The sequence below is a fragment of the Muntiacus reevesi genome, chromosome 16 (genome assembly GCF_963930625.1).
Source record: "Muntiacus reevesi chromosome 16, mMunRee1.1, whole genome shotgun sequence".
In the NCBI taxonomy this organism is placed as follows: domain Eukaryota; kingdom Metazoa; phylum Chordata; class Mammalia; order Artiodactyla; family Cervidae; genus Muntiacus; species Muntiacus reevesi.
The window spans coordinates 23,644,424-23,668,284 of NC_089264.1; the positions used below are offsets into that span (position 1 = coordinate 23,644,424).

Below are 23,861 nucleotides of genomic sequence, written 5' to 3' on the forward strand. Positions count from 1 at the left end.
ATTAGGAAAACGGTGACTTAATTGCTGAGTCAACTTGTCCTGTCAGACTGTCAATCATTGATTTTCTATTTTTTGTGTGCTTTTTGCTTTTAATGTTTTTAAGTGGCAACAGTCGTGTATGACGGAATGCACGTGTCAGCTCAATTAGTATCATGCTACCTTGACCTTTGTGACCCCTTCACCAGCCCTGGAACTCAAAGAAAGTCTAATGCATAAAAGGAGGCTCCCTTCTTTTCTCCTTGTCCAAAATGAAGCCACGTTATAGAGTTCCATAAAGTATAATTTCTCCTTTTTTCCAGATTTAAGAGGGTTGACAATAAAATGGGACTGCAGGAGATTTTTTTCTTAACTCTGAATCAGCAAACCAAAAATTAGAATTTATTGCATTCCTAGTACAGAGGTCAGAACACCAGAGCAAGGACTCAAGCCAACACAAAGACAAGAATTCCTTTTCCTTCCAGAGGGGCCTACTGCAATAATTCTTTGAAGTAGTCTAAAGAAGTTTTCATCCCACGAAAAACCTCCATCTGAAATACATTTATTTTTAAAAAGGTAGATATACAAAATCATCTTCTGAGACACATTTTATAAGCAATGCATAATCTAAAATGTTACTAATGAAAGGAAGTAGAATCACATAAATCTAATAATCCTGAAGAGCCATAAAATCTCTGATCTGCCTCTGGAAAAGGACTGGAGCTTAGACCATTCTGCTGGTCAATAAACATGCCCAGTTCTACTCAGAAAAATGTTGGGCTATGAGTCCAATGTTCTGAAAATATGTGGATGTAGAAATCAGTTCTGAGCAAGACTCTCCTAATAAGGAGTTCTAAGTCTTTGTCTACAATGCCTTTCTAACGTTTTCAAAGAGTTCACAATTGACCCACTATTGAAGAGACATGTGCTTGCTCTGTTTTCCCCACAGCGGTCATATACTGATGTTGAACAACTCTGCTGCCTTTCCTGGCTCCTTTGCTAGGGTTACAAACACAATCTCCTGAGTTAAAGGAAAACCTCCCAAGAACACACTTCATGCCAATTGATTATCCACATTGATATACTCAACAGATGTCATTTACATGCATAAAACCCCTCCTTACACAATGAATGCATGCTAAAAATAACCCTTTCTGCTCCCACTCATAAAGAAGAATTACAATGTAATGGCTATATGCAAGAAAAATTTTGAATTTGAGTTAATTTTTTTAATTAAAATGTCCATAAAATGTAATACCTTATATTTCATAACAAATCATTTGTGATATATCCCTACTATAAAATAGAATACTTCACTGTGTCATGGTAGCATATAAAGTAATAATTCTTAATAAATTATTCTGACTAAAAGACAAAAATAAAATGAATATATTTCAGTAAAAGAAAAAGACAACAAAACAAAACTATACACAATGGATAGTTTGTCAGGAAGCTGTAAATTCACAAAAGGAAGCTTTCCCTGATTACTTGGCTCAGGGGTAGAAAAACTCTCTTCAAGCAAAATAATTTTCCACTAGAATATAGTCTTTGTCATGTTTAAGTCATGTCAACTGAGTTAAGACCATATTCTTTACTACACCAAGTAAGATGAAAGAGCTCAAGGTAGGAATTTAAACTGTGAGAGAATATGGCTCACATTTAAGTGATATTCAATTTGCTCCTTTACATGGCTTCCTCAGAACTTGATCCATATCTCCATCCTTTCCAATCTCATTCCTGACACCACTTATTCTCCCACTTCCCCCAACCTGCAACCTCCCTCCACCATCATTACACAATCCAGCTATTCCGTATCTTTCCTGCAAATAGTCACACACAGAGTAACATTGTTCAAATCCTAGCTGTACCACTTACTACCTGTGTAACGTAAGGCAAGCTTCTAAATCTCTGGGTTCCTCATTCCTCATCCTCAGCCCTAAATTAGGAATGACACCACTCAATTCATAGGGTCATTATAAAGATGACAAGAAATTGTTCATGTGTAACACTTGGAAAGTGCCCACTGGATATTGACTTTCAATAGTATTAATTTCTCTGCCTATAACATTTATTCCACTCCTCACCCCTTTTCATATACTCAGTTCCTTCAAATCTTTCAAATAGTGTTTTAAACAGGAAATCAAACAACCACATCCTTGAGTAGGTTAATATTCCTTTTGTTTATACTATGTCCATTATCAAAGGACTTCATATCACCTGCTGCTAGTTCCTACGTACTGTTTTCTCCCACTAAACTGTTGGCTCCATGAAGACAAATTCCGTATCTGCACTGTTCCCCATTTCACTCCCGCCCCTCACCAGCACTTAGTACACGTGACCTCAGTTGCTTCAGTCATGTTCCACTGTTTGCAACCCCATGGACTGTAGCCCGCCAGGCTCCTCTGTCCATGGGATTCTCCAGGCAAGAATACTGCAGTGGCTTGTCGTGCCCTCCCCCAGGGGATCTTCCTGACCCAGGGATCAAACTCATGTCTCTTATATCTCCTGCATTGGCAGGTGGACTCCTTACTGCTAGCGCCACCTGGGAAGCCCATTTGCACAAACCAGGCCCTCAAAATAATTTGTCAAAAGAATGAAAGAATTAATGAATGAAAGTTGACTGGCAAGGGAAACTCACATTTGCTTGAATTTTAATTGTGTTTTAATTTTATTTCAAACATGGTTATAATTTCTTCTACATGTTTAATTGCCTACTCATAGGCATCCCTTCTCTTCCACTCCCCAAAACTTCTGCTGCTACTGAAAGAAACGAAATTATGGCAGTTGCTCAAAGAGAACAAGTTGAAATATTATTTAAAATGGAAGCCATGAAAGTTGCAAATCCTTCCTTGCACTTTTTCCTTTGTAAACCTCGACACAGAAGGGTGCTTCTATACTCTAGTGTCTGGGCCATATGGTCTGTATGTTGCTTACTGCTCTGACTAACTTGCTATTTGCTTTACCAAAGCATATTTAGCTGATTTTACTTTTTAAAAAAGGAAAATGTAGAACATTGAATGCTTCATTTAAATCTATTACATTTAATCTGTAAAAGCTAAGTAAAACATCATTTTATTTTTACTAAAATCTTTTGTTTCATGCTAAGGCTAAACTTAAGTTCTAGTTTTTCTCAAAATTTTAGGTTGTTCAATTCACATTATAAGGTTATGTATGGAAATGCTAACTCCATATGGAAAGCTATTATGTTTGTACTTATCTAATTCTGTTACAAAATAATGTTTTTTAATACCTATTAAATGTGTCTGAAATGTTTCCTGTTCATGGTAGGAAGTTTGCATAAATATCTAGTAAATAATTATAGGTAAAATGCTCACAGTTGTATGATGAATAATGAATAATGACAATCATTAAATCCTATGGATTCATGTATTTATTCATTCAATATTTATTAGACATTGTGCTAAGCAATGGGCATATAACAGCACAGACATGGACTTGACCTCTTAGAAGAGAATGCTGGCATTAAAGAAATAAACTTTCAAAAAATGTAAATTATACTCATGGCAAAATCTATAAATAAAAAGGATACCAGCAGAGCTAATAACAGAGGGGACCTAATTTAGATTCAAGTGTTAGGAAAGTCTCCACAGATACAGTATTTAAAATAAAACTAAAAAAGAATTAACATCAATTCTACACAAACTTTTTCAGAACATACAAGAGGAGAAAGTACTACATGCATTATTTAATAAGAGCAATATTTCCTTGGTACCCAAATCAAACAAAGATAGTATAAGAAAGAAAACTCCAGAAAACATCCCTTATGAAATAGAAGCAAAATCTGTTAACAAAATGTTGTTCAGTCACTCATTCGTGTCCAACTCTTTGCCACCCCATGGACTGCAGCAGACCAGGCTTCCCTGTCCTTCACCATCTCCCAGAGTTTGCTCAAACTCATGTCCATTGAGTCAGTGATGCCATCCAACCATCTCATCCTCTGTCGACCCCTTCTCCTCCCACCTTCAATCTTTCCCAGCATCAGGGTCTTTTCCAATGAGTCGGCTCTTCCCATCAGGTGGCCAAAGTATTGGAGCTTCAGCTTCAGCATCAGTCCTTCCAAAGAATATTCAGGGTTGATTTCCTCTAGGACAGATTGGTTTGAACTCCTTGCTCTCCAAGGGACTCTCAAGGGTCTTCTCCAGTACCACAGTTCAAAATCATCAATTCTTTGGCACTCAGCCTTCTTTGTGGTCCAACTCTTACATCCACCCGTGACTACCAGAAAAACCATAGCTTTGAGTAGATGGAACTTTGTCAGCAAAGTAATGTCTCCGTTTTTTAATCCACTGTCTATATTTGTCATAGCTTAGCAAAATACTAGCAAATTAAATCCAAGAATATGAAAGCAACATGAAATGAATATGAAAGAATATGAAATCATGAGGAAAGGCAAGGCTGGTTCAACATTCTGAAATCAATAGATGTAATTCACCATATCAACAGATTAAAGCAGAAAATCACATAACCATCACAAAAGATGTAGAAGAATGTATGTAACAAAATTTAACATCCATTCATAATAAAAATGCTTTTAGCAAACAAGGATTAATAGACAGTTTCCTCAGTGTGATGGAGAAAATCTCCAAAATGTCTCCAGCTAATATCACAGTTCACAGTGGGAACTGCATGCTTCCCCGAGAGTGAGAACAAGACAAGGATGTCCTCTCTCACCACTCACATTCAACATCCCACCTTAGGGTTTGCTCAGTGCAATAAAGGAAAAGTAAAATAATGAAACAAAAGCAGATTGGAATGAATGGAATAAAACTATCCATTTGTGGACAGCATGATTTCCTGTGGAGAAAATCCCAAAGAATTTATTTAAAAGTTAGTAGAAGTACTAAGTCATTTTAGCAAGAGTTAAAGAACAGATCAATTTTTCTTATATCTTGTATTTCTGCATTTTTATAGCATTTCTGTATTTCTATTGCATTTCTATATGCTGCTGCTGCTGCTGCTAAGTCACTTCAGTCGTGTCTGACTCTGTGCGACCCCATAGACGGCAGCCCACCAGGCTCCCCGGTCCCTGGGATTCTCCAGGCAAAAACACTGGAGTGGGTTGCCATTTCCTTCTCCAATGCAGGAAAGTGAAAAGTGAAAGTGAAGTCGCTCAGTTGAATCCGACTCTCAGCGACCCCATGGACTGCAGTCCACCAGGCTCCTCTGTCCATAGAATTTTCCAGGCAAGAGTACTGGAGTGGGCTGCCATTGCCTTCTCCTTTCTATATGTAGCAATGAACAACTGGAACTTGAAATTTTAAATTAACATAAAATGTAATAAGTATAAATCTAACAAAATATATTTAGTTTCTGTACGCTGAAAACTACAGATGTTTAAAAAAGAAATCAAAGACCTAAATAAATGGAGAACTAGTATCATGTTTATTATTGGAAAACTCAAAAGTTGAAATATAAATTGCTCTAAACTTATCTGTATTCAGTGTATTTCTAATCAAATCCCAGGAGACGTTTTCTTCTGAAATTAATAAACTGATTCTAAATTCATATGAAGACACAAAGGAACTAGAAAGCCAAAATAATTTTGAAAGAGGAGAGCAAAATTAGAAGATTCACATTACTTGATTTCAAGACTTGTGATATTGGTAAAAGGCAGGCATATAGATTAATAGAATACAATAAATACCAAAATAAAGTGGCATGTATATAGTCAATTGACTTTTCATAAAGTTGCAAAGGCAATTCCATTAAGAAAATTGCTTTTCAACAAACGGTGCTAGAGCAACTGGGCATCTATAAGTAAAAAAAAAATAATTTTAACCCAAGCCTTCTATCGTATATAAAAAGGAGCTCAAAGTAGATCATACACATAAATGTAAAACTATAAAATTTCTAGAAGAAAACATGAGAAAAATATTTGTAATCTTGAGTTATATAGAAATGTTTAGATATGACACAAAAATATGACTCATAAAAATACTGACAAATTGGGCACTATCATAACTTAAAGCTTTTTTTCAAAATACACTGCTAAAAGAATTAAAAATCTACATACTAGTAGAAAATGTTTGCAAAGCATCTATCTAATAGGGGACTTGTATCTTAAATTCATAAAGAACTCTCAAGTCTCAATAATAAGAACTCTCAAATTCTCAATAATAATAAAGAACTGTCAAGCCTCAAAAAATCCATGGGCAAAAGATTTCAATATATATTTCATCAAATAATATATACCTATAACAAATAAGCTCATGAAAAGATGTTGAACAAAATGAATCATGAAGAAAATTAAAATTAACACCATAATGAGATGCTATTACATTCCTGTTAGAAGGACTAAAATAAAAAGAAATAAAGCAGAGGCATGACAGTATCATATTCTGGCAAAGGTATGGCAGACCTGGAATACTCATATTAATACATTGCTGGCGGGAAGTACGAAACTGGAACCACTCGGGGAAACATTTTGGCAACTTCTTATAAAATTAAACAAACATCATATGATTCAGCAATTCCATTCTCTTGGTACTTATCCACGAGAAATGATAATGTATATTAATACACAAATCTGTAAGCAAATATATACACTGAGTTTACTCATAATCCTCAAAAACTGGAAAAAACCCAAATGTCCCTCAACTGCAAATGGATAGACAAATTGTGGTACATGTATGCAGTTGAATAGTACTCAGAAATGCAAAGGAAAGAACTACTAACACAACGACTTGGATGAATCTCAAATGCATTATGCTAAGCAGCAGAAACAAGACTCAAAAGTCTACAGACTGTGAATCCATATGTGTAACATGTTTGCCCAGGGCTGGGCCTCAGGCAAGAGGTTGATTACAAATACTCACATTTTGTGGTGATGGAATTGTTTGTATTGATTGTGGTGGTAATGGTGGGTACATGCCTGTAAGAGTTGTTTAAAATTTGAGAATGCTACACTAAATACAGTAGGTTTTAATATATTTAAAGTATATCTCAGTAAACCTGATCCCCCAACTTAATAGTTACCATTTATAGAATATAATTTTAAGAATTTTCAAACCCTCAAGAAAACAGAATATAAGCATATGTATAACCAAATCACTTTGCTATACACCTGAGACTAACACAATATTGTAAAACAACTATACTTCAAATTAAAAAAAGAATTTTCAAATCCTCATTTATATGCAAAGAAGCTACTATGCTTCCTTTTTTAAGGTGAAGTGGCAAAGATCTAGAATAGTATTGCCCTGTATTTCTTAAGGTGAACGATGACTGCAAACCACATACAGTATTTTAATTTTCTAGTAGTTATGCTAAAAAAATTCTAAAAAGAAGCAAGTGAAATTAATTTTGATAATATATTTTCTTTAATCCAATATATCAAAATCTTACCACTACAACATGTAACAGACATAATCTTGGAATTATTAATGAGATGTTTTGCATTCTTTATATTTGATTAAGTCTCTGAAATCTGGTGTGTATTTTACACATCTCACTTTGGACCAGTCACATTTTAAAGTGCTCAATAGCAACATGTGTGTAGCCGCTATCAATTAGACAGAGCAGATCTAGAACATTCTCAAACCTGCACTTGAACCCATGCTCTCTTCTGTACTCAGTAGTTATATCCACAGACATCTGATGTACTAAATTTCATCTAACTGAATATTCTACCATGAGCTATAATACAGTTATAATTTTGCAGTGGTTAAAAGAGGGAAATGTTATTGAATTATTTGAACACTGAAATAAAATTATGGGCAATTTGTAAACTTTATGTTTAAAAAGATGTCTTTCTCTTTTTAAATGCAGATTTTCTCCTTAACCAAAACCAAAGGAACTTTGGCCTCAATAAACATAGCAATGTCCTTACATAACCAAAATACATAACCATAACATTTGATTGAAAATTTAGCACAAATGTAGATGTAGAAAAAAAAAAATTTGCTGCCTTAACTGACCAATCAGTGAAGTTATAATACTCATTGTAGATACAGCCCTAATACTTTTCCAAAACTGGGAATTGGGAAAACTATGATGTATTTCTAATTTTTCCTGAGAATTGTGATTAACACATTCCACTTACAGTTTCTCCCTTTTCAAAATAGGACATTTCCTACCATGAATGAATGAAATTGTAACTTCCAGCCAATAGGTTTTCAGAGCACATTAAAACTATATAAAAAGGCATAGTAAATGCTTAAAATAGTTATGAAGTGAACAAATGTTGGAGAGACTGTGAGAAGAGAAATCCTCATACTTTATTGGTGGGTCCCCAAAACTGTACAACCTCTGAAAAAGATAATTGATCAAGATCTTTCAAAACTATAATTTGCATGTTTGTCTTTGATTTCAAAAGCCCCTCCTCTGAGAATTTATCTTAATCTTTCCCACATTCAAAGTGACTTATGAGTAAGATTATTCATTACAGAATTGTATGTAACTGCAAAATATCTATCAGTAATCAAAATATCCCTTGTAATGTACAGGTCAGATGAAAATCTATAAGGCAGAACACCACTACTTTACAGGCTAGAGAGAGTAACTCTCAGTTCATACAGAAAGAACTCTCAAATTATATAGTCAGTGCAGAAAGGCAATGTGAAGAACATATAGTTTGCCCTTTAGGGTAAAAAAGTGTGAAAATGAGAATATATATTAGTATGTGCTTGTATTTCTATAAAGAAATTCTAGAAAAATGCATAAAAACTAATAAAAATGGTTACTTCCTGGCAGGGGGTTCAAAGAATGGTATGAATGAGAAGTTAGCAACAGGAATTTGATTTTTCACTTTACAGCTTTTAAGTTTCTACTTTATTAACTTTATTATTTAATCTATTTTGAGTTTTCTGGACCTGCCTCAGTAATACTTCCCCTAGGTTACTTAAGAGTAAGATAAAAGTGTAAAGATCATTATTTTAAAACTAATTTTTACAATTAAACTTGTTAGATTCTACCTACTTAATTTCTTACAAGGGTTATATCTTTATAATGTGTATTTAAAATAGTTTCCTGATTTAGAAAATACAAATACATATCTTATTTATGGAGTTTTCATAGTAACTGTGCATTGAAAATGGAACTCTTACATTAGATATAAATGCTAAAAGTACAGTGTCCAAGAAAGCCACATTATGATGTGCAAATTGAAATAAAAAATTAACATATTTTTAGAAGTATAACTATAACTAAGCAATGTTACTGCTTTTTTGTTTACTGTTTAGCTTAGTATCTGATATTTATGCTTTATTCCACCAAGAAGTAGGTTACTTTCATTTCAGTCCCACTTCCCCTCACCAGACTCATCCTCCCACTCCATAGACCCAATGCTTATGTCAAAGACGGTGAATTCTGTGCAATGTTGAGATTCCAGGAGTGGGGTGGGGATGAAGACAGCCTCCCTCTAGTCGTTGTTTGCCCACAACATGTCCATCACTTTTGCCATCAGCATTCATCAGATCTGGCCATTTCCTGCTGCTCTGAATGGCCCTCCGGGTGCAGTGAGAATCTTTTTCAAATATGGGAACTCTGCCCAGTTCCTCTATAGTGTCTGCTGCCTCCTAGACACTGCCAAAAAGTCAGACCTTGGTCTCTATTGCTCTGGAATCCATAAATAACTCTCTCCTCCTCCAGGCGGGGTGAATCTCTTTTTAGTTTTTCAATACTTCTGGGTGATTCTACTAACTTATCCTGTCTCCAGGTCAGAGATCAAGCCCATGTGAAAGCTACATGGGGGGCCAGGTCTCCTAATTCTCCTGCTAATATACCCTTTATTATCCATTATCTGCAAAGTAAAATTTATTACATCCTGAAAAACCCAACGCAGCACATGACAAATTATTTATTTAAATAGAATGTGCTTTTACATGTGCAAATTCATATAAGCCATGTGCATTCAGAATGGTCACCTTTGACTGAGCTCTTCATATGTATAAATTTTGTTGCCAGAAATGTAACATATGTTGTTTCCTTTAATGTTCTACATTACAGATGCGGAGGCTGACATTCAAAGGATTTCAGTTAATTTCACCATGCCTGTCTGTGGCAGATCCAGGATTTGCAGCCTAGCCTGACTGAGTCACAGCCTTTAGTCAAATCACTGAGGTGTGCTGTTCCCCTCCACATATGGAGGTGAGCACTGTTTTGCTTTTAGCATATGGACATCTAAATCTACTGCCAAAGTAATTATTTTCTAAGTACCATCTATTGCTCAACTTGATACAGTGCATCAATAATGTCACACAACTGAATGTACTTCAGTGTGCGTCCAGTATATTGACATCTCACAAAAGGCTGCTTCAGCAATTTATGATTTAGAACCTCCGTTACTGTATATCATTTATTAAAATAGTTCTTAACCACAGCACAATATTTCAAAACACCAAGTCAATGTTTTAAAGTATATTTTATGATATGATTACAGAAGAAGAGATGAAAACTTGCATAACTGTACTTACCCTCTCCAGTAAATTTGGAGGTAATAAGACATATATCTTTCTATACTACTGCCCTCTTTCCAAATTTGTTGTTTCCAAATTTAACATTCTACCAATCAATCATTTTAAATACATTTTACAATGTAAGCCCATTCCTTTTTTACATAACTGGCTTCCATTTCATCAAGGTTAAAAACAATTTAGAGTTTGATAGTGTGTCAAGTTTATTAAACAGGATTTTATTTTTCTATAATATTATTTATATGCACAGGACTGTTTTCACATAGCTGTGCATGATTTCTCAAGCCAAGCCCAAGGCCACAATGGCCAAGAGGAGCTATGGAGAATCCACAAACATTTGCCCAGCTGGAAACCACCTTTCATCAAGGCCAGGCCTTATTATAGAGTAGGAAATCAATAAACACTTTTTATTAATTGGCCCAGAAAAAGTTTTACAAACACTTAGATCATCTTATTGTTTTGTTTATTCTCTTTAATTAAAAGCACAGCTTCCCAGGACTTCCCTGATAGTCCAGTGGCTAAGACTCCATGCTCCCAAAGCAGGGGGCCCAGGTTCCATCCCTGGTCAGGGAACTAGATCCCTATACCACAATTAAGGGTTCATATGCTGCAATTAAAGATTTCACATGCTGCAACTAAGACCTGATACAGCCAAATAAATAAATACTTTTTTGAAAAAGCAGAGCTTCCCAGAATTTAATTGCATACCATACGAATCACCTAGGAATCTTTTTAAAAAGCAGATTCTGTTTGAGTTGGATTGAGTACTGAGGTTCTGCATTTCTTAGGAGCTCCTAAGTGATGTTCATGCTACTGGTCCATGAAACAAGGTAAATAGCAAGGCTATAAAACCTCCTTCAGAACGTATTAGTGCTTATATCACTGCACTGCCACAGTGCACTGTAGCTCCCCTGGCTAACTCGGCTTGTTAATTGTAATCCTGTATTTATTTGTCTGTACTTCTTTCTAAACTACAGTCTCTAGGATATAAAGACTCCTGCATTCTCTGTGCCTAGCAGAGAATTAATATTCAATAAATACTTCTGAATGTCAACCAACCAATAAATGAATGTGTAACAAAGATACACTTTTATCCACATCTTAAACAGATGTCACACTCCTCCAGCTACCTTTTCATAACAAAATCACCAGAGCATTGGGATTTTTCAAGATCAGAGCAGAATACACAGTTATAATCATGGCTGATGTGTATTGAGTCCATTATGTATTAACTCATTTAATCCCCACAAAGGCCCTTCATCAGGTAAAGTTATTACAATTCTCATTTTAAAGACAGAAGTGGAGTCACAGAAACATTAAAGACCTTACTGATGTCTATGCAGCTAGTCTGTGTCATTGCTGGGATATGCACCTAAACAGTCAGGCTCCACAGTCCACATGTTTAACTACTGCACCATAAACATTAAAAACTGGAACCTCTCTGTGACTTCATCAAGCTTTTTCATTTTAATATACTTGACATCTTCAGAATGGGGATCAGATATATTCCAAAGGCTACTCTGCAGAAACCCCATCTAGTCCACTGGGCATTCTTGGGATTTAATTCTCTTCTCATACTATCCCCCAAATTTATGCCATGAAGCAAATTATAACTTTTCTGGGAAACAAATGTGAATAACAAAAGCTGTACAAAGCTTGTCCACCAGAATAGGACACTAGGCTGGCAAAGGGAGGGGGAACAATGAAGGACCAGCACCTACATGAATGCATAGCTTTATTTATAAGAATTCCAAAGAAATGGTATGACATTCTAGTATTCTCAAATTTGGGGCTTGCCAAAATTTTAAGTTGCTTCCCTAGAAAAATGTTAAGGACCTACTGCACATTCTTGGCTGACATTCCCTTATGTAGGCACCTGAATTAGAAACCTTTGCATAATTAAGGAAAAGTAGAGACTGTGCATTTAAACATAACAGCGTGCTTTATTTTAAAGGATATAATACATACCATTGTTTATAAGGAGAAAAAAATACAACTATTTTAAGAGATAAGTCACTATGGGAACCATTTATCTGCTTAAATTTAGAGAAGCAAAGCCTTCTGCTACTGGAAAATTCTCTCAGCTTTTAGCAGCAGTAGATATTATATTATTTTATTTTGGATCTTTTTTTTTCACCTTATACTTAATAAGGCTCCATGTTATTTAATGGAAAATCTCTCAATATATCATAGAATAACTCATATTGCATGTTTAATGATGAAATGGAACTTTTATTGGGTGGAACATCCTCAAAGACAAATAAAAATAATGATGAACTATCTATCCAGAATGTCATACTTATCTTGACACGACTGGTTGGTTTACAGTCAATGCTTGTAAATGTCTTATTTTTTTCTAGGAAACCATTTTATAGATTATCAGGCATTAATCATGATAACTTTTTATCCACAATATTTTCCTACATATCATTGGGAGATCTCATTCACTGTTCCCCAAAACAGTTATGCACATATTCTAATAAAAAAGGTTTTCCTAATCAATGGTAAATATTTTCTAGATTTCCTGAAAACATTAAAGACCATAAGTTGTGTTCTATTAATACTTTAATTTCTCTAACCCCATGTAGCCCTTCTAGCGTTTACTTCATTGAACCAGAAAACTACAATTTCAAGATAATAATAAAAGCAACAACAATAACTATCACTTATTAAGTACATGCTGTGTAACAGGCTCTAAGAACACTTAGACCTCACATGAGGGTTAGAATTTAGCACAACCAAGGAAGGCCAAAGACAGAGTGAAATCAAAGATCTCAGATTTGTTTTATTAAAAAAGGGATAATATTTTGAATTGATTATAAGGGTTTCTCTTTTAATCTTCACAACAACCCTATGAGTTTGCTAAGGGGCTTTGGATATTGCACAGATCAACTTCAATGTTCTATAAATCCTCCCTGAATCCATTGTACAGATTAAGAAACACAGTCATTTCCCCCTCTGGTGTCATGGTTTATGAAATGAAATAAGCAATGCACTGAATGTAAATGTATTAATAACAGCTCAGGAGCAATGGTACATATTGGATAAAAAGAGAAAACTGGCTGGCAAACAAGTAATAAATATTCAACACTCTAAATCACAAAGGCACAAGACACCAGCATTTCCTATAACAACACATTAAAACATCATATTGTCTTTGTTTTTTACAATATCGGTAGTTTGAATTTGCACTTTATGTAAGCAGTGATATTATAAACACTATATTTATACATGAGGAAGCATGGAACTTAAATATTAGTGTATGCATCAGATGAATATACTGTTGCCATTCATTACTGCTATTTCTCTTTTTTGTGGGAAGACAGATGAGTAAATTACAGTCATAAAGCAAGCATGCTTAAGTTAAAGTCCTTGCTTATGATTTTGGTAGCTTGTTATAGTACACTCGTGTTTGAAAGTTAATCAATTATTTAATCAATTAGATTTTCTCTTCATATACAATGGTTATTTCCAGTAAGTACCCTCCCTATCTTTATAATATTAATTAGAAAGGATATAACAAAACGGTAATGAAATAAACTTCATCACTGTATCTGGTAAACACCTGAGGTACTCCAATGTGATCAACTTTCAGTTGTAAATAATTAATTGTATTCACAACAGTACAAACTCTAACACACTAAGTGTGTTATCTTGTGACAAGACTATTGTGGCACTTAATAGTTTTTCCTAAGTCTGTTCTATAGTTCCTTTGGAAAAATCAGCTCTGTTCATTTAACCCTGAAAACATGCAAACCAGAGAAAGAATGGATTTTTTACCTTTTTAAGTAGATTTTTAAAAGACAGTCTCCACTCATTATCCCAGGAACTGTGTTCTATGTCAGTAATTTCTTATGTTCTATAATTTCTGAAAGCAAGGCCCTTTTAGCTAAAAAATTACATTATTCATCTTTCATACATAAGTAAACTATTTTCTGTGGTAAAATCCCCAAGGACTTGGCAAAATTTCAGTTACTCAGGTGAGCTGAGAGTAGCGGCTACTTTCTATAAGGTTCAATAATCTTTCTGGCCCTTTGGGAGTACTTAATTTATGCATGCGTGCTCAGTGACTCAGCGTCTTGATTTTTTGCAAACCCACGGACTATAACCCTGCAGGTTCCCCTGTCCATGGAATTCTCCAGACAAGAATACTGGAGTGAGTTGCTATTTCCTCCTCCAGGGGATCTTCTCCACCCAGGGATCTCTAACCAGCGTCTCTTGCTTGGCAGGCAGATTCTATACCACTGAGCCAGTTGAGAAGCCCTATGCCTAAATATCCTAAGGAAATTGAAATGGGTCGTTTCTTTACTTCACCAGTATACGTTCACATCACCTTTTATATCAATCCTAATTACTCTCCTTAGAAGCAGGTGAGCCTTATTGGCACTGCCACCCAGATAAGGAGGGTGGTGTCCCGACCCTACCCCCAGCTGCCAGGCAGCTGCTGTCCCCGACTTGACCATCCATCGGTCCTGACCACACTTGCCACTGCAAGTGCTTGGCTTAAACGGGCTTGTCTATTTGGCAGTTTTCTATTGCTGAAGTAGAAGTGGAAATCTGCCTATCAGCATCTCCTTCCTTGGCTCCCTGACCTTCAGGCAGCACAGCTGCCTGAACCGAGTTAAAAATGGACTGTGGAGCTGGCTTTAATTTCTGCTGCTCCGCCTCCCAGTGTCCTGCTACTGATCTGTTTGTCATACCTTCCTTACCCCTTCTGCTGTTGCTTTACTGCAGAAGAGCTTTTAACCTGGACAGCTGAAACTGCTTCTCAAGGACCTAACCTACAGATCCTTGTAGGTTACAGGATTGGGAGCCAAAGGTAGCACCTCCTACTTGTAGGAAGTCTTCTCCCTGAAGCATCCCCTCCCTTTCCTCTCCTGACCCACCACCCACCTCTCCTGACCCACTTGTCTTTGGGAAAGCTCGCTCTGACCAGATCATCTCCTACTGGCACACCAGAGAGTGACCAGGCAGGCTTAGGCGCTGTGGAAGAACACAGAACGTGGAGCTTCTTGCTGATGGGATGTGCCAGGGTGTTGACCCTGCCCAGCTCCTCTGTTCCACTGCTCGCTCAGGTTCAGAACAGGACATCAAGCTTCACAGGGATATAAAACACTGTGTCTTTATTCCCCCAAGCCCCTCAAGACTGCCCATGCCCAAGTTCCTTCCCCTAAAGGGGCTGGCCAGGAACTTCGCTCCGTGCGAACCACAACTGCTCCCAGAAACCTAGCCTGGTACTGGAAGCAGCAAAAATCCCACTTTTTTTTTTTTTTAAATTGCAGGAAGGGCAGAAGAACTAAACAGACATCTCTCCAAAGAAGACAGACAGATGGCTAATAAACACATGAAAAGGTGCTCAACAACATTCATTATTAGAGAAATGCAAATCAAAACTACAATGATGTATCACCTCACACTGGTTTGAATGGTCACCATCAAAAAAATATACAAACAATAATCCCGGAGAGGGTGTGAAGAAAAGGAAACCCTCTTGCATTGTTGGAGGGAATGTAAATTGATACAGCCATTATGGAGATTCTGTTTAAAAAAAAAAAACTAGGAATAAAGCTACCAACTAAAGGTTTTGTTTAGTCTCTTGGCAAACTCCCCTTCATTCAAGCTGCTGGAGCTCTGGAGCCAGGTCTAATTAGAAGAGTAACAGGCTCACCCTTCTCCCGAAGAAAAAGCATTAGTCATAGATGAAACGCTAGGAAGGTGCAGATAAGACCCCAGGCTGGGGAGTCTTGGATGCGGGAAGGCAAGCTAGAGCTGACCGCGTGCGGGGAAGGATGGTACAGAAGCCTTGGGACGCGACGCGGAGTAGAATTGACTCCGTCAGAGGCCAGCACGAAGTGCATACATGATGCCCGTTGAACAGCTAAACATATTTAAGCAAAGTGTTCGGCATGTCAGAGCAAAGACTCGGGTCACGGTCATAGACAAAGGTCAGAAAGCTTCCCGCTTCCCCGAGACAGAACCTCACCAAGGCCATCAGGAGCGTGTGTGTGTGCACACGCTGGGGAGAGGGGTCGCACCAAAGAATCCAGGTTGGTGGCGGAGGCGAGCCATCAGTTTGGGGCGAGTCGCGCACCCAGGATTGCACTCGTGGTGACCCGTGGCCCACCCAAGAAACAACAGGTGTCAACCCTGCCGCAAACTTTTCCTTAACTCCCAGCGGCTCGCCTGGGGCGGCTGGAAGTGTGCGGGCGGAGATGCAACCGGAGCCCGGGGAGGCGGGGCGCGGGCCCGGGGCGGGGCGGTGCAGGTGGGCGGGCCGGGGCCGGGTGAGGAGGCCGAGTTATAAAGTGCTCGCCGCCCCCGCGGCGATGCTGCTCGGAGGAGCCTGAACCGGCGGGGCGGGGGGAGAGCAAGGTGCCGGTGGCTCTTTGGGCCCGCAGGTCGCTGAGCCCCCGAGGGAGGGGGTTCCTGGAGACCGGGCCGGCCTCGGTTTACCCGCTGCTGGACCAGCGAGCGCGTCGGCCCCCGCGCACCCGCAGCAAGTGAGGCCGGGGGCTGCCTGGGTGGGAGGAATCGGGGCGGGGGCCTCCGCTCGTCTGTGCTCAGGGGTGAGCTCCGCGGGGCGCGTCGGTTCCGAGTTTTGCCAACTTTTAGTTAGTTGAAGATTGCGGCTGTTAGTTGGCGTCTTTGCTCCCGGGGTTTTGTGAACCTGAGTTGCAGAGGCCGATTCCACCCCTTTGGAAAATGAATGCCTCGCCTTGTTCGCTCCGGGAACGCTGGGCATTTTAGGAGCTCCTGCACGTCTTGCTTGCTTTTGCAAATCTGTCCTTCTTGCCTCCTTTTTCTAGCGCCCCGGAAAGGCCGCGTTCCGCCCCGCGAGGGAAACAGAGCCGTTGACCATGGTTGCAACTGGCAGTTTGAGCAGTAAGAACCCGGCCAGCATTTCAGAGTTGCTGGACCATGGCTTCCACCCGGGAAGCCTACTAAATGGTGAGTTTCCCAACCGCCTACCTCTCTTCCCTCCAAAGGCCGCATTCCCTGGTTGGATTAAGATTGGCGGGCATGCCGTGTCGACCCTGTCCTTGAATTTTAGAGATGCGGTAAAATCCATCTTAAAGAGATGCTTTAAAACAGCATCGTCTGTCTATGATAGTGAGAATCAAAAGAAGCAAAAAACAAAATCCCAAGGGCTACCTGATCTAGTCTGTGGCTGATAGACTCCTTGGGATTAAAAACTATACAGGTCCCTACCCTACATGACTGTGAAATTATGGTGAATTTTAAGTATACAGTTATGCGTGTTTTGACAAATGTATTCACCTGTGTAACCAGTACCGTCACCTTCTGCCCCCAAAGCCCCACATAACCATTTGCTTACCCACTTTCCCTCTCCCCTGTCTCCAGGGAAACACTGATCTCCTTTTTGTCACTACAGATTACTTTTACCTCTAGGACTACATGCAGATGCGTCCTGTAATTTGTACTCTTTGTATCTGGTTTCTTTCCCACAACCTAATGATTTTGAGATCTTTTCCATGCTGTTGATTTATCAGTATGTGTTCCTTTTTGTTGCTGAGTAGTATTCTATTTGTGGATATACCCATTATTTCATTTTTTAATGCCAAAGGGAAGCTTTAAAACTGCAGTGATGCTGGACATATTGTTTTGTAATTTTAAACAACAGTTTCTAAATTAACATGCTGTGCTGCCACTAAGGATCTGTGTGGACATAGATCAATTGCTTAATATCGTTGGGCCTTCCTCATTTAGAAGGTGAAGTGGTTGATGATCTAATTTTATAGGCCAAAGCTCTAAAATTCTCTGTCTTCAACATAGATTAAAAAAAAAAAAAAAAGACGAGCCTTATAGTTTGGAGTGCATTCGTTTTATTAAACACACACACACACAGTGATCTAAGTGTATAAGTGATGAAGTAGCCAACAAAGGTGCAGTAGGCTTCAGGCAGGGAGCCCACAGGGCATCTGCCTGTGACCTGCTCAGCTGACTGTGTGTGTGGTGTGGCATCCTGCCAAGGGGTAGGATTAATTTGGAAGGTAGGTGACCAAATGCAGAGCTATCTCTTTTCCTTTGAGCAAATCTAATTTTGTTTTCCTAGGACTATTTTGTTTTGCTTGGCTCCAAAAAAAACCACCCAGCCAGTTATAAATATCCTTGCGAACCTCAGAAGTCTTCTCTGTGGGCAATTTTTAATCAAAGAGGTTGAAGCTAAAATTGGGATCCACAGGTCATTCCAGTAAAGACTTTTAACGAAAATACAAACTTAATTGATGTTTAATATAGCTCATCATCAAGGTCATTTTAAGTTCATCACTGAAGAATAATAGCAAAAAAAAAAACTGTTTTACAATAAGGAATGAATTCTTAGAAGGTAACAATCCTTCGTCCAAAAATATTACTAACATTTTTAGTCCAAACCTAATGCATGGTCTCTATAAAAGAAAACTTGAAAACCCCCGTAAGCAAATCAGGGAGCAAGAAAGAAAAGAAGGTCACTGGTATTCTAAAATAGCCATGAATAGATTTGGTTCCATAGTCTTTAAGATTGTGTGTGTATATACGCATATAAATTTATTGAAAAATGGTTATAGCCTACCTACCCTATTTATCAAAACCTTTATTTCATAGATGAACTTTCAGTCTCAGGTCAATTGATTTGCTTTATTACAAAGAAAGTTAACAGCAAAGTGGGATCAGATGACTTCCAAACAAATATTAAAACAAGTAGATCTGATAGAAATAAACAGTGTTGCCAAATCTGGGTGTATTTTTCCTGCTCCTGGGTTTGTTTTTGTTTGTTTTAATCTTAAACTTCCATTTTCCACAGATTTTGACTACTGGGATTATGTTGTTCCTGAGCCCAACCTCAATGAGGTGGTATTTGAGGAGACAACTTGCCAGAGTTTGGTTAAAATGCTGGAGAATTGTCTGTCCAAATCTAAGCACACCAAACTTGGCTGCTCCAGAGTCCTTGTTCCTGAGAAACTGACCCAGAGGATTGCTCAAGACGTCCTGAGACTTTCCTCCACAGAGCCCTGCGGTCTGCGGGGCTGTGTTATGCACGTGAACTTGGAAATTGAAAATGTATGTAAAAAGCTGGATAGGATTGTGTGTGATTCAAGCGTGGTGCCCACCTTTGAGCTCACCCTTGTGTTTAAGCAGGAGACCTGCTCATGGACGAGCTTCAGGGATTTTTTCTTTAGCCGAGGTCGCTTCTCCTCTGGCCTCAGGCGAACTCTGATCTTGAGCTCAGGATTCCGACTTGTTAAGAAAAAGCTTTACTCCTTGATTGGCACAACAGTCATTGAAGAGTGCTAAAAGGGAAGCACTTGAAAGAGTCCTTTTTATGATTGGATAATAAAAACTTCACAGCCGCCCAAAGTCATTGTAGTTTGCCTTGCCTGCTCTCCGCAAGGCACACCAAACTGAATTCATCTTCCTTGTGTTTCATATTCACAGCCACCCCAACTGAAGGGCTTATTTGGGGCTATTGAGAAATGACCAGCGAGAGAGTACATTGTCTGCATTTACCGCAGTTTTTATAAAATGGAGTGGAATAGCATAAGGAAAGAAAAGCAGCAGTACATGTTAGTTTTTTATTTGACTCCACAAGTTTTCCAGGTAGTATTGCTAATAGACTGTAGAAACCCACTTTGCCTAGTTTGATTTTTATATGGCTTTTTTTCTGCAAGTTTTCAGTGTGATCCTCTCAATCACAGAATCTTAAATGAATGCTGTTTGGCCCATCGAAATTTCCAAAAGCTCATACTACCCATTTCCTGCCCCTACTCAAATTTGAAGAGTTCTTATACTGGAGGATAGAATTAAGTGGGTGAGCTTAATTAGATCCTAACCTCATGCAAAAGTGAAAACGGAATCTTGCATTGAGAACAGAGTTACAAACTTCTGTTTCTTTGCATCCTCTCCACTCTTCTGTTTCAAAGAGGTGGTAAAAACTTGAGCTACCATTTCAGTAACCAGAGTATTGTTTTAAATAATATGGTACAATACATGATCAGTTTTTCTAGTTCATACGTATTTAATTTTATTTTTAAACTAGAAAAATGGAAAATGCTGGGTTTTTGCATGTAGTTGTTTACTCTTCTATTGAGTGAATGGTGAGTGTATACAAGGATAAGTGAGTTCGGGTTCCTTTCTCATTCACTTGATAATCTAGCTCCATTTTACTTTTACATATACTTAATCTCAGATATCACTGTCTCACCATATCAGTGTTATCTCATCCTTGGCCTTTCCTGGGATCTGAAGGAAACTTCCTTAACCTGAAAATTCAAAGATAGCTGCACACCACCACTTTTAATTTTTAAGATAGGCCTATTTACAAGGTCTCCTTTGGCTATGGATATCTGGTCTATGGGCTTCCCAGGTGGTACTAGTGGTAAAGAACCCACCTGCCAATGCATAAGACATAAAAGAGTTGAGTTTGATCCTTGGATTGGGAAGATCCCCTGGAGGAGGGCATGGCAACCCACTCCAGTATTCTTGCCTGGAGAATCCCATGGACAGAAGAGCCTGGCAGCCTACAGTTCATGGGGTCACACAGAATTGGACATGACGGAAGTGACTTAATGCACACACACATCTGGTTTATAGTATAGACTAGAGTATTAAAATTGTGATCTAGATAACCAGTACATGCACACCCAGATTTCTTCATCCTTGGACACCTGTCCCTAGGGAACAATAAAGGCCTTTATTTTTTTCTCTTGTTCCAACTAGCTAGATCTTTATCTTTTGATGTTAAGGGGAAAGCATAGCCTCCACTTTATAATGTTCGTTCAGGAAGGCCTTCACATCCTTGCTGTCGGTCATGGATCAGGAGCTTATTTAGGTCTCCTGCCCAAGCTATTGGCAGGACTTTACATACCTGAGGCCAGCATTGTAGGGACCATGGGTTCATCCTAGTGTAGTTCAAAAGCAGATGTGATCCTGTTTCTAATCCCATAAATGATCTAAAATTTCACTGTTCAAATCAGCAAGTGTTCTAACAAATGGAACTATTCAAGTGCTTGGAAAGATACCACAAAGCCAATCTTACCAGACTGGGCCAAGATCAGTTGAGTTGGTATTGCATGTCTATTATTGCCTAGGGCTCTGAAGGTCATTGTGATTCTGTGGGTGAGGAATCTGGCCTGTGTGTAGAATTGTTGTCCTTTTCCCACTAACAGTTGTCTTTGACCCTTGTCTTTTATACTCACAAAATAGTGATGGCTTTATAGAGACCCTTAAATTAATATTCCTGTTAAAGGAAATTAAGTTTGTCAATTTTGACAATAAAGAAGTGTATATTTTTAATTCTCTTGTCCACTTTGTCTTTTCTGAGTTATGCAATGATCACCTTAAAATATATTTGGCAGCATTTGAGGGAAACTTTTAGAACAATTATTTATCTACATTTTGACAAAGGCTATTTGTACCCTTCATTATAACATTCTAGTTATAAATTGCATGTGCTTATGTATCAAAGAGTCGTTCACTTCATAGTTTTTCAAATACAATAATACTTTTCATGGAAGACATTAATAATTTAAGCTCCTTTGGCAACTGTCTTCAAAAAAAAACTCACTGTGTATAGGCTTTTTCTGTAGTTTTCCTAAGAGCCGGATACAAATACATCAGATGGTAAGACCAGTATGTATTTTAATTTTTACCAGAATATCCTATTAGAGCAACACATCTTTCTAATTCCACAATTATTCATCAATTTGAATTTTTAATCTTGTCCACCTATCTTTTCTGTCTCCTCAAATATATGTCATTACTTTGGATTTTTCACACTACATAACTCACATTTAATAAGACTTGCTACATCTAGGCTGCCTAACTGTTTGAGGTGCTTTACATAAACCATCACATTTACTCCTCACATCAGCCCTATGGAATGAGATCATTATCATCTTCATTTTATGGCTAAATGAGCAGACACAGAGAGGTTAAATAACTTGCCCAGCATCACCAAGTTATGCAAGAGAGCCAAGGTACAAAACCAAGCTGCTTTGGGGGGACTTCTCTGGTGGTCCAGTGGCTGGTCAGGGTTCTGGATCCCATGTGTCACAGCTAAGAGTTCGAAAGTCCCAACTGAAAGATCCCGCAGGCTGTAACTAGAGACGATTCTGTGTGCCACAATTAAGATGAATTGCAGACAAGTAAGTATAAAAAAAGCTGGTTTCAGAAGCTGTGCTCACGATGCTGCCTCCAAATGCTCTAGGCAGCATAGATATCTGTATCACTGAAGGACTATAAAAACAACATCAGAAACATTTGCCCTTAAGTTCAAGGAATTCTTAATGTGATTTCTTTTCAGGTAGAAAAGAATGAGGAAACTCTTGACAGTATTCACCATTCATTGAAACAGCTATGCCTAGAATAAAAATCCTAAATATTTGAAAGACATGCATTTCAGTCCTGGCCCCTCCACACCTGTTTTTTGCAGTTGACCTGGTTACTTTCTCACTTCCCTTCATGCACTTGGGTCTCAATTGTCTGCATGTGTTTAAACAAGTGATAATGAAAACAAACGTTCAAGGCATACTAGTAGCAGATGAAGAGGGAGAGATACACGAAGATGCACTGGGAGGAGTTCAAAATCCCAGACTCCTGCCTAGACTCTGCCATTGATTATGGACTCGCAGTGCTCTACTGGGTCCTCCACGTGTGCCACAAGCTTGAGATGAGAGACTGTGAAGGATCTTGTGAGAAACTTGGGGCCAGGTGTGGAAGTCATGTACGTAACTTCTGTCTACATCCCCTGTAGAACTCAGTCATATGGCCTCATTCAATTGCAAGAGGGGCTGGGAAATGTGGTAGCACAGTATGCCCAGAAGGAAATAGGCTTGAACTGAAAATAGAATTTCTGCTACACAGAAAGTGACGAGTTAGTCTCTAAGACAATAGCCCAGACACAGACCTACACATATGTGTTTACAAAGTTGATTTATAACAGAGTTGTGACTTTAGATCAATGAGCAAATAAATGATGCTGTATTCCAATAAGGGGAGCTATAATAACTATCTGCATGAAAAAAAATGAAATTGAATGCATGCACGACATGCATGAAAATCAATTCCAGGTTGATTAAATAATTAAATGTGAAAGGGAAACTTTTAGGTGACAATATATTTTTTATGATTTTAAAGTAGAAAAGGATTTCTTAAGATGCAAAGAAATCATTCAAACTTTTTGTCTATCACATAACACTAAAAAAGAATAAAAACATAAGTCATGAATTGAAAGTATCTTGATACTATACATGTAACTGAAAAGAGGTAGTAGCCAGAATGTTAAGAATTATTTCAAAGAAATTAGAAAAACAAAAACTACTCAAAAAAAAAGAAAGTATCTGCAAAAGCTTGAATGGGAAACCTATGTGGTGATAAACATGAAAAGATGCTTAACCTAATTAGTAAATAGGGAAATCCAACTTAAAAGCACAATGAGACAAAAAGCACAAGACA

The 23,861-nt window shown here is 38.1% G+C and overlaps 1 protein-coding gene across 1 annotated transcript; it reads left to right on the top strand.

Moving 5' to 3' along the window:
• The first annotated feature begins 16,719 nt into the window (after positions 1-16,719).
• DDIT4L (DNA damage inducible transcript 4 like) lies at positions 16,720-21,701 on the top strand. Its single transcript, XM_065907496.1, has 3 exons — positions 16,720-16,909; positions 17,216-17,357; positions 19,213-21,701. Exons 2-3 carry the CDS (start codon positions 17,267-17,269, stop codon positions 19,701-19,703), a joined length of 582 nt encoding a protein of 193 aa, XP_065763568.1. The 5' UTR covers positions 16,720-16,909; positions 17,216-17,266; the 3' UTR covers positions 19,704-21,701.
• Positions 21,702-23,861: the final 2,160 nt, after the last annotated feature.

Excerpts from the sequence above, each read along its gene's own strand:
- DDIT4L (XM_065907496.1), top strand. The coding sequence starts at position 17,267 with ATGGTTGCAACTGGCAGTTTGAGCAGTAAGAACCCGGCCAGCATTTCA. Across the intron at positions 17,358-19,212 it reads CCCGGGAAGCCTACTAAATG|ATTTTGACTACTGGGATTAT; the intron begins GTGAGTTTCCCA and ends CATTTTCCACAG.